Source organism: Balaenoptera acutorostrata, chromosome 4 (assembly GCF_949987535.1).
Source record: "Balaenoptera acutorostrata chromosome 4, mBalAcu1.1, whole genome shotgun sequence".
Lineage (NCBI taxonomy): Eukaryota > Metazoa > Chordata > Mammalia > Artiodactyla > Balaenopteridae > Balaenoptera > Balaenoptera acutorostrata.
In genome coordinates this window covers 11974302-11988749 of record NC_080067.1, presented here as the reverse complement: position 1 = coordinate 11988749, position 14448 = coordinate 11974302, and the positions used below count along the sequence as shown (strand labels likewise).

At 39.3% G+C, this 14448-nt stretch overlaps 1 protein-coding gene across 1 annotated transcript; it reads left to right on the top strand.

Moving 5' to 3' along the window:
- The first annotated feature begins 10240 nt into the window (after positions 1-10240).
- Positions 10241-11103, top strand: LOC103001505 (F-box only protein 28-like). Its single transcript, XM_057545951.1, has 2 exons — positions 10241-10756; positions 10953-11103. The coding sequence occupies exons 1-2, from the start codon at positions 10241-10243 to the stop codon at positions 10974-10976; spliced, it is 540 nt and encodes a 179-aa protein (XP_057401934.1). The 3' UTR covers positions 10977-11103.
- Positions 11104-14448: the final 3345 nt, after the last annotated feature.

Below are 14448 nucleotides of genomic sequence, written 5' to 3'. Positions count from 1 at the left end.
GAATGTTACAAGAGACAAGGAAGGACACTACATAATGATCAAAGGATCAATCCAAGAAGAAGATATAACAATTATAAATATATATGCACCCAACATAGGAGCACCTCAATACATAAGGCAACTGCTAACAGCTATAAAAGAGGAAATCGACAGTAACACAATAATAGTGGGGGACTTTAACACCTCACTTACACCAATGGACAGATCATCCAAAATGAAAATAAATAAGGAAACAGAAGCTTTAAATGACACAATAGACCAGATAGATTTAATTGATATATATAGGACATTCCATCCAAAAACAGCAGATTACACTTTCTTCTCAAGTGCGCACGGAACATTCTCCAGGATAGATCACATCTTGGGTCACAAATCAAGCCTCAGTAAATTTAAGAAAATTGAAATCATATCAAGGATCTTTTCTGACCACAACACTATGAGATTCAAAATGAATTACAGGGAAAAAAATGTAAAAAAGACAAACACATGGAGGCTAAACAATACGTTACTAAATGACCAAGAGATCACTGAAGAAATCAAAGAGGAAATCAAAAAATACCTAGAGAAAAATGACAATGAAAACACGATGACCCAAAACCTATGGGATGCAGCAAAAGCAGTTCTAAGAGGGAAGTTTATAGCTATACAAGCCTACCTAAAGGAACAAGAAAAATCTCAAGTAAACAATCTAACCTTACACCTCAAGAAACTAGAGAAAGAAGAACAAACAAAACCCAAAGTTAGCAGAAGGAAAGAAATCATAAAGATCAGAGCAGAAATAAATGAAATACAAACAAAGAAAACAATAGCAAACATCAATAAAACTAAAAGTTGGTTCTTTGAGAAGATAAACAAAATTAATAAGCCATTAGCCAGACTCATCAAGAAAAAGAGGGAGAGGACTCAAATCAATAAAATCAGAAATGAAAAAGGAGAAGTTACAACAGACACCGCAGAAATACAAAGCATCCTAAGAGACTACTACAAGCAACTTTATGCCAATAAAATGGACAACCTGGAAGAAATGGACAAATTTTTAGAAAGGTATAACCTTCCAAGACTGAACCAGGAAGAAACAGAAAACATGAACACACCAATCACAAGTAATGAAATTGAAACTGTGATTAAAAATCTTCCAACAAACAAAAGTCCAGGACCAGATGGCTTCACAGGTGAATTCTATCAAACATTTAGAGAAGAGCTAACACCTATCCTTCTCAAACTCTTCCAAAAAATTGCAGAGGAAGGAATACTCGCAAACTCATTCTATGAGGCCACCATCACCCTGATACCAAAACCAGACAAAGACACTACAAAAAAAGAAAATTACAGACCAATATCACTGATGAATATAGATGCAAAAATCCTCAACAAAATACGAGCAAACAGAATCCAAAAACACATTAAAAGGATCATACACCACGATCAAGTGGGATTTATCCCAGGGATGCAAGGATTCTTCAATATACGCAAATCAATCAATGTGATACACCATATTAACAAACTGAAGAGTAAAAACCATATGATCATCTCAACAGATGCAGAAAAAGCTTTTGACAAAATTCAACACCCATTTATGATAAAAACTCTCCAGAAAGTGGGCATAGAGGGAACCTACCTCAACATAATAAAGGCCATATATGACAAACCCACAGCAAACATCATTCCCAATGGTGAAAAACCGAAAGCATTTGCTCTAAGATCAGGAACGAGACAAGGATGTCCACTCTCACCACTATTATTCAACACAGTTTTGGAAGTCCTAGCCACGGCAATCAGAGAAGAAAAAGAAATAAAAGGAATACAAATTGGAAAAGAAGAAGTAAAACTGTCACTGTTTGCAGACGACATGATACTATACACAGAGGATCCTGAAAATGCTACCAGAAAACTACGAGAGCTAATCAATGAATTTGGTAAAGTTCCAGGATAGAAAATTAATGCACAGAAATCTCTTGCATTCCCATACATTAGTGATGAAAAATCTGAAAGAGAAATTATGGAAACACTCCCATTTACCATTGCAACAAAAAGAATAAAATACTTAGGAATAAACCTACCTAGGGAAACAAAAGACCTGTATGCAGAAAACTATAAGCCACTGAAGAAAGAAATTAAAGATGATACCAACAGATGGAGAGATATACCATGTTCTTGGATTGGAAGAATCAACATTGTGGAAATGACTATACTACCCAAAGCAATCTACAGATTCAATGCAATCCCTATCAAACTACCAATGGCATTTTTTATGGAACTAGAACAAATCACCTTAAAATTTGTATGAAGACACAAAAGACCCTGAATAGCCAAAGCAGTCTTGAGGGGAAAAAACGGAGCTGGAGGAATCAGACTCCCTGACTTCAGACTATACTACAAAGCTGCAGTAATGAAGACAATATGGTACTGGCACAAAAACAGAAACATAGATCAATGGAACAAGATAGAAAGCCCAGAGATAAACCCACGCACCTGTGGTCAACTAATCTATGACAAAGGAGGCAAAGATATACAATGGAGAAAAGACAGTCTCTTCAATAAATGGTGCTGGGAAAACTGGACAGCTACATGTAAAAGAATGAAATTAGAACACTCCCTAACACCATACACAAAAATAAACTCAAAATGGATTCGAGACCTAAATGTAAGACCAGACACTATAAAACTCTTAGAGGAAAACATAGGAAGAACACTCTTTGACATAAATCACAGCAAGATCTTTTTTGATCCACCTCTTAGAGTAATGGAAATAAAAACAAAAATAAACAAATGGGACCTAATGAAACTTCAAAGCTTTTGCACAGCAAAGGAAACCATAAACAAGATGAAAAGACAACCCTCAGAATGGGAGAAAATATTTGCAAACGAATCAACAGACAAAGGATTAATCTCCAAAATATATAAACAGCTCATTCAGCTCAATATTAAAGAAACAAACAACCCAATCCAAAAAATGGGCAGAAGACCTAAATATACATTTCTCCAAAGAAGACATACAGACGGCCACAAAGCACATGAAAAGATGCTCACCATCACTAATTATTAGAGAAATGCAAATCAAAACTACAATGAGGTATCACCTCACACCAGTTAGAATGGGCATCATCAGAAAATCTACAAAGAACAAATGCTGGAGAGGGTGTGGAGAAAAGGGAACCCTCTTGCACTGTTGCTGGGAATGTAAATTGATACAGCCACTATGGAGAACAGTATGGAGGTTCCTTAAAAAACTAAAAATAGATTTACCATATGATCCAGCAATCCCACTACTGGGCGTATACCCAGAGAAAACCATAATTCAAAAAGACACATGCACCCCAATGTTCATTGCAGCACTATTTACAATAGCCAGGTCATGGAAGCAACCTAAATGCCCATCGACAGATGAATGGATAAAGAAGTAGTGGTACATATATACAATGGAATATTACTCAGCCATAAAAAGGAATGAAACTGAGTCATTTGTTGAGACGTGGATGTATCTAGAGACTGTCATACAGAGTGAAGTAAGTCAGAAAGAGAAAAACAAATATTGTATATTAACGCATGTATGTGGAACCTAGAAAAATGGTACAGATGGGCCGATTTGCAGGGCAGAAGTTGAGACACAGATGTAGAGAACAGACATATGGACACCAAGGGGGGAAAACTGCGGTGGGGTGGGTATGGTGGTGTGCTGAATTGGGCGATTGGGATTGACATGTATACATTGATGTGTATAAAATTGATGACTAATAAGAACCTGCAGTATAAACAAACAAACAAACAACTAATACTAAACTTTCATTGGGTTATTTGTATGGAAATATGGTAATATGAATGTTTCAGACATTACATGAAATTTCTAAAAATCTTATATATTCTGGTATAATGTTATAAGTCATAATTCTAGTTATTACTTTAAAATGTACATCTCTGAAATAACTAAATTTCCTTGTCAATTGCATTATTATGAACTTTCATCAAATCTTTAACCGTGGTCATTTTTAAGTCTTTTGTCATTTACAGACAGTTCTGGGTGTACTCTGATGCTTTTGCAAATATGTTCCTAGAAAAGGGTTTCATCTTCAAGGAATTCATGGAAAAGACTCCGACAAGTACAGGTTTCTGGTAACTGACTGTACTGCTGAACTGAATGAATAAGCATTTTCAGAACTCTAATGAAAAACTGATGAACTCATAAAAGTGCTAACAAAAGATCAAGATAAAAAAAAATTAATTACATGGGACTGAGTGAACTGATGAGGATGATTATAATTTTTGTGACTTTCTGTTTGAATTTAAAAAAAAAAAAAAAAAAGAGTCATGTACCACAATGTTCACTGCAGCTTTATTTACAATAGCCAGGACATGGAAGCAACCTAAGTGTCCATTGACAGATGAATGGATAAAGAAGATGTGGCACATATATACAATGGAATATTACTCAGCCATAAAATGGAATGAAATTGAGTTATCTGTAGTGAGGTGGATGGACCTAGAGTCTGTCATACAGAGTGAAGTAAGTCAGAAAGAGAAAAACAAATACTGTATGCTAACACATATATACGGAATCTAAAAAAAAAAAAAAAAGGTTCTGAAGAACCTAGGGGCAGGGCAGGAATAAAGACGCAGATGTAGAGATGGACTTAAGGACACAGGGAGGGGGAAGGGTAAGCTGGGACAAAGTGAGAGAGTGGCAAGGACATATATACACTATTAAATGTAAAATAGGTAGCTAGTGGGAAGCAGCCGCATAGCCCAGGGAGATCAGCTCGGTGCTTTGTGACCATCTAGAGGGGTGGGATAGGGAGGATGGGAGGGAGACGCAAAAGGGAAGAGATATAGGGATATATATATGTATATGTATAGCTGATTCACTTTGTTATAAAGGTGAAAGTAACTCACCATTGTAAAGCTATTATACTCCAATAAAGATGTTAAAAAAATAAATAATAAAAATAAAAACCGGGGCTTCCCTGGTGGCGCAGTGGTTGAGAATCCGCCTGCCAATGCAGGGGACACGGGTTCGAGCCCTGGTCTGGGAAGACCCCACGTGCCGCGGAGCGACTGGGCCCGTGAGCCACAACTGCTGAGCCTGCGCGTCTGGAGCCTGTGCTCCGCAGCAAGAGAGGCCACGATAGTGAGAGGCCCGTGCACCGCGATGAAGGGTGGCCCCCACTTGCCACAACTAGGGAAAGCCCTCGCACGGAAGTGAAGACCCAACACAGCCAAAAGTAAATAAATTAATTAGTTAATTTAAAAAAATATATGTACTTAAAAAAAAATCCATCCTCTATGCATTCAGCATGCAATGGTTCCCACTCAGGCAGACGTCTGCTCCATTTACCTTCAACAGCATCTCTAGCTCCACATGGAGAAAATCAAGTGTCTGTTATCAACTACGTGGGGAAAGGGAAGAGAAGACCAATTAAAGAATGTTTTGTTTGTATATACATGACTGAGAGGTGAGCAAAAGCTTCAAAATATTTGGATGAAAGACCCAATGCAAATGTGCAAGGTTAATTTAACACATTTTTTTCAGTTTGATTTCTAATATACTTTATCCTCTGAAGTCCAGAGATATGTTCCCTTTTAATTTTTTTTCCAGTCACTTAAGCAGCGTTATTTTAAGCACTGTATTTTTGACTTTCTCACAAGACAGTCCTGCAGTTTACCACATCTGGGCAACAGGAAGCTCCAGAAGGCAAACAACTGGGGGACATGAACAGATTCTTCTGTACACATCACAGTAGAATCCACACAGCATGTTTGACAGTTGAAAAAAAACTAAAGGTTAGCCTTTAACCTATTGCATAAACGTTAACATTTGCTTCCCGTGTCCATTCACAAGTCTTATGACAGCTTGGATAGACATATACAACTTTGTTGTACACTATTCGAGGGAGGATATGCCAAACATTTCAATGGCAATTAATGTGTCATCAGGCTTGGAAAAAAAATAATAAGATGCGGAATCACGGAGCATTCCTCCAGGGAGGGTTAAGGATTACAATACCGGAGTTCAGCAGAGCTCTGTACCATGCAATAAATGGAGCTGTTGGCCGTGATACTCCCATCACAGCCTAATTAAAAGATTAGCACACAATTCATTTGTAAGGTGTTTAAAATTTTGGAACTGAACAAAATCTCAGCTGTTGGGAAGTTTTCAACTAGTTTCCCATAATGCCTAGTTCATACCTCAACTATGCCATTTACCATATTGCTTGTCATCCGCTTGATTGTTTATTTCCCTCACCGGGCTCTGAACACACAGAAGGTGGAGCCTCTGTCTGGGAAATGTTTGTAGTGCTGGGTACATTGAAGCCAACTAATAGATCTTTTCCTTTTATGATCATTATATAAAAGATTGAACAAACTTCTAAATGATTCAATTCAAAGAAAAAAGAATATTTACTCAAAATCTTTCAGCTTATGAGTGGCTTATAAACTCCATCACCCCAGCATTTCATGAGCTTAGACTCATCAGAGAAACTGGAGTAACTACCCTATCTTTCTGAGGCATTTCATTCAGGAAGTATACCTACAATCCATGAGGCGGATCAGGCCTCTCCAAAGACCTGGGTGGGTCAGGGCACTCTGACACTCAGTGTTACCTGACCCCAGGAAACATAGAAAGAGCAGGCCATCGTAGTGAATAAGGGCAAGATCCAACGGCCCTCTGCAATTGTCTAGACTGGCATCATACACAGTCCTTCATTTCTTTTATATCCTTTAAGAAGAAGGTTGCTCCAGAAACTGCAGAGAAAGTGGAGGGTGGAGCAGTAAAAATCGCACAAAATTGACTATGAATTTTCTGGTGCCAGTGTCAGCCCTGCTACATTCTTTTTTTTTTTTTTTTAATTTTTTATTTTATTTTATTTATTTATTTATGGCTGTGTTGGGTCTTTGTTTCTGTGCGAGGGCTTTCTCTAGTTGCGGCAAGTGGGGGTCACTCTTCATCGCAGTGCGCGGGCCTCTCACTATCGCGGCCTCTCTTGTTGCGGAGCACAGGCTCCAGACGCGCAGGCTCAGTAATTGTGGCTCACGGGCCCAGTTGCTCCGCGGCATGTGGGATCTTCCCAGACCAGGGCTCGACCCCGTGTCCCCTGCATTAGCAGGCAGATTCTCAACCACTGCGCCACCAGGGAAGCCCCCTGCTACATTCTTGTCTCATGGCTTCCTGTAGTCTTTTGAACTCTCTAAGGCTCAGTTCTTCTCAACATAAAATAGAGGCCACTTTGCCATCACCACTTGGCAGGGCTATGGTGAGGTCGGCGTAAGCTAATGGGAAAGGAAGAACTTTGTAAAAAGCCATAATATTTGAGAGGTTACCATCACCATTGTCAAGCAATAACGTATGGAACAAAATCCCCTAAATTTAGTCCTTTCTCATTGACAGAACCAAACCTCAGCATTTTTTTATTCCAGGAGAGGTGCTTTGCTTGAATCAAGGGGCTGTGACTGCATATTTGTTTCATTAAGCCTAGGAAATAACCATGCTACGATGAAAGTGACATTTTGGATTATAGCAGACTTTTACAGCAATGAGAGAAGACTCCCTAAATCAAAGGAGTGGGGCACCAGGTGCGACAGCAAGCTGGTGGCAGTGCGGTCATCGAGATGAGAAAAGCTCTTTTCAACTAGCTGTCTATGCTCTTTGAGCTAAATGTTTTCCTTTTGCCCCCAGAACTTCAGCTTAAAATCACTAAGTGCCATTAAACTGTTCTTTGTATCTTTTTTAAATATCTTAAATAGTTTATAATAAAATTTTTTAAGACAAATTGAAAAAAAAACCACTAAATGCAGCAACACTAACCTATCAAGCCCTCAGAAAGATAAAGCTATTTCTTTACGGATTGTGGGATGCATTGGCTAGCCTACAGAACTTTCTAAAGGTTACCTAATTATAATCTGCAGATTCAGAGTATTCACTTGCTCCTTCCCTCTTCCTAGAAATCTGCACACCATTCCTCAGCCCCAATACATGTGCACACGTGCACACACAGGCACACATACACACACACCGGCAGTCTTATTCATCTTTCAAAACCAAGCTCAAATGTCACCTCCCTGACTCCAGCCTGCTGGCAAATCGCTCCCTGTTCTGTGCTCCCTCTGAACTTTGTCCATTTATTTCAATAAATATCTGGGATTTGTTAAGACTGTGTCTTCATCACTTATATACACTCAGCACCTAGAACAGTTCCCATCTTGCCTCTTTCCTTTTTTTCTCCCTTCCTTCCCTCTTCCTCCCTCCCTTTGTTTCTTTCAGTTCCTGCACCTGTAGCCTGGGAGCACAGCCCCAAACCATGGAGTCCTCATTAACTCCTCTCCCATATGCCCACCCTAAATCCAGACTGTCAGGAAATCCCCTCAGCTCTGCCTCTAAAGCTGCATATTCAGAAACTGATCCTCTCTCCAGCCCTACTGCAAACAGCCCGGGTTGAGCTGCTGTCATCTTTCTTGCTTGATTACTGCAACCTTCATGGGTGTCCCTGCTTTTAACCTTTCTCCCTGAGGTCAAATCTCAACACATATCCAGGGAAATCCTTTGAAAACCTAAGTCACCTCTGCTCAAATCCTTCCAATGGCTCCCTGTTTCACTCAGAGGAATGTTCTATACACAGATTCAGAGGCACTCTTGGGTAGATTGGTGCCCCCTAGGCCATTATTTTTTGATAAATGGAGGACCAAGCCACCTGGGTTCACTTTTACATTTTAGTGACAATTATATTTTTAACTCATTTGTATTAAAAATATAATCAGAACAAACAGCATAAAACTAAACATTTGGCAAATTTTGTAGAATGAGTAAAACCAGATCATGGGCACAGTATTTGAAGGGGACTTGGTGTAAGACCTCTGAGAACTCATGACTGAACTTGTCTGGGAATGCAACTCATGACCAAGGTGGGGACAGAGGTGGTGGGAACGTTGAATCTTTCAAAACGCACAGCCACAAAGATTCATTTAGATTGTGAATTGCTCAAACATAAGAAACAAGTTTAGGTTGGAATATTTGGACAAAACATGATCTTTTTTAAGGAGTCATTGTGTCTTCAGGCTCAAGATATTTTAGGCCAACGTATCAGGTAGACAATATTCATCATTTCACTTCCTAATGCCTCTGTAATATGCCGTACCTGCTGTTTCTGCAAAACATGTACACAGGACCTCATCACTCTTGGCCAGTGGCAGAATAAACACATCCATAGACCTTTCAGTATCCATTCTTTCTTTTTTTTTAATATATTTATTTATTTACTTACTTATTTATTTATTTGGTTGAGCCTGTTCTTAGTTGCAGCACGTGGGATCTTTGTTGCGGCATGCAAGCTCTTAGTTGCAGCATGTGGGATCTAGTTCTCTCACCAGGGATCGAACCCGTGCCCCCTGCATTGGGAGCATGGAGAGTCTTAGCCACTGGACCACCGGGTAAGTCCCCTCAGTGTCCATTCTTATGAGTCAGAAACTACCAGACAGAATTCTGTGATGGCCTGGGGGCTACACACTCAGGGGCCAAAACAAAAAAAGAATCCTTCTCTATTTTGTATGCCCTGGGCTTGTTTCTTAGCCTCTGAAGATCCACACAAAAGAGAATAAAAATGTGATAGATTTTTCCCCTGTAGATCTTGTGGAATAATTCTCAGCCAATATTTAATTTTTTCACCCCACACCTAGTAGTCTTCAGCATCCCTATGTTTGCTCAGTGAAGTTAAATGTAGACATAACCCCAGTTATCTAAAAATTGCACACAAAATCTAATCCCAATCAATTTCATAAGACCTGTTCTTGAAGTGCTTTATAAAAATAAATACTTTCTTGAACTCTAGTAAATTATATGCATACTGAAGTACTTAGGGAGAAGTGTACTGATGTCTATAATTTACTTTAAAATGCATTTTAAAAAGATAGATTAATGGGTGGGTAGAAGGATGGATATGTGATTAAATAACTATATTAAAATGTTAATGGTGAATCTCGGTGATAAGTATATATGTATTCTCTGTGAATTTTTAAAATTTTGCTATATGTTTGAAATTTTTCATAAAAAATCTAAATAATCACCATAAAAAAGAACAAAACAATGCCATTTGCAGCAACATGGATGGACCTAGAGATGATCATACTAAGTGAAGTAAGGCAGACACAGAAAGACAAATATCATATAATATCACTTATATGTGGAATCTTAAAAAAAAAAAAAGATACAAATGAACTTATTTAAAAACAGAGAGGAAGGAATCAAACCCCCAAGATGGCGGCGGCATCGGAGCAGCGGATGGCTGAGGAAGGAGGCGGTGGCCACGGCGACTGCGGCTCACCTTCCGCCATCGGCTCTACCCAGCGACTGCCCCCAGCGACCCCGCCCCAGCCCCTGCAGCCGGGGTCCCAGGCGCCCCCAGCCTCGGCGCTGGCTCCGGACCAGCTGCCTCAAAACAACATGCTCATGGCGCTGCCCATCGTAGCCATCGAAAACATCCCCAGCTTTATGTCCCAGGACGAAATTAGCCAGCTCCACCTCGTTTGTAAAAGAATGGACTTGGTCTGCCAGAGAATGTTGAATCAGGGATTTCTAAAAGTGGAGAGGTACCATAATCCATGTCAGAAACAAGTTAAAGCACAACTCCCAAGGAGAGAGTCAGAAAGGAGAAACCATTCATTAGCTCCTCATGCAGACATCCTCGCTGCTGTTGAAACAAGGCTGTCTCTCTTAAATATGACTTTCATGAAGTATGTGGACTCCAATCTCTGTTGCTTCATCCCAGGAAAGGTGATTGATGAGATTTATCATGTGTTGAGATATGTCCATTCTACCAGAGCCCCTCAGCGAGCTCATGAAGTACTTCAAGAGTTGAGGGATATTTCCTCCATAGCAACAGAATACTTTGCTGAAAAGATTGTTCCAGTTCTAAAGAGGAAAGTACCAGGATCAGATGTATCTGCAAGGCTCATGGGCTCTCCTCCAGTTCCAGGACCTTCTGCAGCCCTGACAACAATGCAACTCTTCTCCAAGCAAAACCCTTCAAGACAAGAGGTTACCAAACTCTAGCAGCAGGTTAAGACAAATGGTGCTGGGGTGACTGTTCTCAGGCGTGAAATTTCTGAGCTTCGCACCAAAGAGCAAGAACGGCAGAAACAGCTTCAAGACCAGGACCAGAAACTGCTAGAGCAGACCCAGATTGTAGGTGGACAGTAGAGCAGACCCAGATCATAGTTGAACAGAACGCACGGTTGGCAGAGCTGGAACGCAAACTACGAGGAGTAATGGAAAGTGCAGTAGGAAACTCCTCAGGGTCTGGGCAGAATGAAGAGTCTCCTTGGAAACGAAAAAGGCTGCAGAAGCCATAGACTCTCCTTAGGAAATCTAAACATCTCCGAAATAGAAAGTAAACCAGAATGTGCTTCTAGCTCCAGAGGAAGACCTGACTTCGTAGCTTGAGCAGTTCTGCATATCAGGACACTGTGAGCAACATGGTGTGCCTTAGCTCTAGGCTTTCAGAACACAACTTAAACTTGAACTCTCATGGTTGGGACAGTCTTTTCCTGCTTCTCCTGGTTGAACTGATGCACAGAATCCTTTTCTTTGCAATAGATTTGTACTAACCAGACCTATCCTATCGTGTTTTGAGAAGTTAACTTTATTTCTGTGCAGATAATGTTTAAAGTAAGTTTATTTGTTTCTGCATATATGCACATCACATAAGGATCTTAAACCAGTCTTGACAGACTAGAAGTTTAATACATAAAATGTCCTGTTCACTTGAAAGAAAAGACCTACTTTTTATTTTTTTTTTTTTTTTTTCAAACATCTTTATTGAAGTATAATCGCCTTACAATAGTGTGTTAGCATCTGCTTTATAACAAAGTGAATCAGTTATACATATACAATATGTTCCCATTTCTCTTCCCTCTTGCATCTCCCTCCCTCCCACCCTCCCCATCCCACCCTTCTAGGTGGTCACAAAGCACCGAGCTGATCTCCCTGTGCTATGCGGCTGCTTCCCACTAGCTATCTATTTTACATTTGGTAGTGTATATATGTCCATGACACTCTCTTACCCTGTCCCATCTCACCCCACCCCCTCCCCATATCCTCAAGTCCATTCTCTGGTAGGTCTGTGTCTTTATTCCCGTCTTGCCACTAGGTTCTTCATGGCCTTTTTTTTTTTTTTTTTTTTCTTTTTTTTTCCCTTAGATTCCATATATATGTGTTAGCATACTGTATTTGTTTTTCTCTTTCTGACTTACTTCACTCTGTATGACAGACTCTAACTCCATCCACCTCATTACAAATACCTCCATTTCATTTCTTTTTATGGCTGAGTAATATTCCATTGTATATATGTGCCACATCTTCTTTATCCATTCATCTGTCGATGGACATTTAGGTTGCTTCCATGTCCTGGCTATTGTAAATAGAGCTGCAATGAACATTTTGGTACATGACTCTTTTTGACCTATGGTTTTCTCAGGGTATATGCCCAGTAGTGGGATTGCTGGGTCGTATGGTAGTTCTATTTGTAGTTTTTTAAGGAACCTCCATACTGTTCTCCATAGTGGCTGTATCAATTTACATTCCCACCAACAGTGCAAGAGTGTTCCCTTTCCTCCACACCCTCTCCAGCATTTATTGTTTCTAGATTTTTTGATGATGGCCATTCTGACCGGTGTGAGATGATATCTCATTGTAGTTTTGATTTGCATTTCTCTAATGATTAATGATGTTGAGCATTCTTTCATGTGTCTGTAGGCCATCTGTATATCTTCTTTGGAGAAATGTCTATTTAGATCTTCTGCCCATTTTTGGATTGGGTTGTTCGTTTTTTTGTTATTGAGCTGCATGAGCTGCTTGTAAATCTTGGAGATTAATCCTTTGTCAGTTGCTTCATTTGCAAATATTTTCTCCCATTCTGAGGGTTGTCTTTTGGTCTTGTTTATGGTTTCCTTTGTTGTGCAAAAGCTTTGAAGTTTCATTAGGTCCCATTTGTTTATTTGTGTTCTTATTTCCATTTCTCTGGGAGCTGGGTCAAAAAGAATCTTGCTGTGATGTATGTCATAGAGTGTTCTGCCTATGTTTTCCTCTAAGAGTTTGATAGTGTCTGCCCTTACACTTAGGTCTTTAATCCATTTTGAGTTTATTTTTGTGCATGGTGTCAGGGAGTGTTCTAATTTCATACTTTTACATGTTCCTGTCCAATTTTCCCAGCACCACTTATTGAAGAGGCTGTCTTTTCTCCACTGTATATGCTTGCCTCCTTTATCAAAGATAAGTTGACCATATGTGTGTGGGTTTATCTCTGGGCTTTCTATCCTGTTCCATTGATCTATATTTCTGTTTTTGTGCCAATACCAAACTGTCTTGATTACTGAAGCTTTGTAATATAGTCTGAAGTCAGGGAGCCTGATTCCCCCAGCTCCATTTTTCGTTCTCAAGATTGCTTTGGCTATTCGGGGTCTTTTGTGTTTCCATACAAATTGTGAAATTTTTTGTTCTAGTTCTGTGAAAAATGCCAGTGGTAGTTTGATAGGTATTGCATTGAATCTGTAGATTGCTTTGGGTAGTAGAGACATTTTCACAATGTTGATTCTTCCAATCCAGGAACATGGTATATCTCTCCATCTATTTGTATCATCTTTAATTTCTTTCATCAGTGTCTTATAATTTTCTGCATACAGGTCTTTTGTCTCCTTAGGTAGGTTTATTCCTAGATATTTTATTCTTTTTGTTGCAATGGTAAATGGGAGTGTTTTCTTAATTTCACTTTCAGATTTTTCGTCATTAGTGTATAGAAATGCAAGAGATTTCTGTGCATTAATTTTGTATCCTGCTACTTTACCAAATTCATTGATTAGCTCTAGGAGTTTTCTGGTAGCATCTTTAGGATTCTCTATGTATAGTATCATGTCATCTGCAAATAGTGACAGCTTTACTTCTTCTTTTCCGATTTGGATTCCTTTTATTTCTTTGTCTTCTCTGATTGCTGTGGCTAACACTTCCAAAACTATGTTGAATAATAGTGGTGAGAGTGGGCAACCTTGTCTTGTTCCTGATCTTAGTGGAAATGGTTTCAGTTTTTCACCATTGAGGACAATGTTGGCTGTGGGTTTGTCATATATGGCCTTTATTATGTTGAGGACAGTTCCCTCTATGCCTACTTTCTGCAGGGCTTTTATCATAAATGGGTGTTGAATTTTGTCGAAAGCTTTCTCTGCATCTATTGAGATGATCATATGGTTTTTCTCCTTCAATTTGTTAATATGGTGTATCACATTGATTGATTTGCGTATATTGAAGAATCCTTGCATTCCTGGGATAAACCCCACTTGATCATGGTGTATGATCCTTTTAATGTGCTGTTGGATTCTGTTTGCTAGTATTTTGTTGACGATTTTTGCATCTATGTTCATCAGTGATATTGGCCTGTAGTTTTCTTTCTTTGTGACATCTTTGTCTGGTTTTGG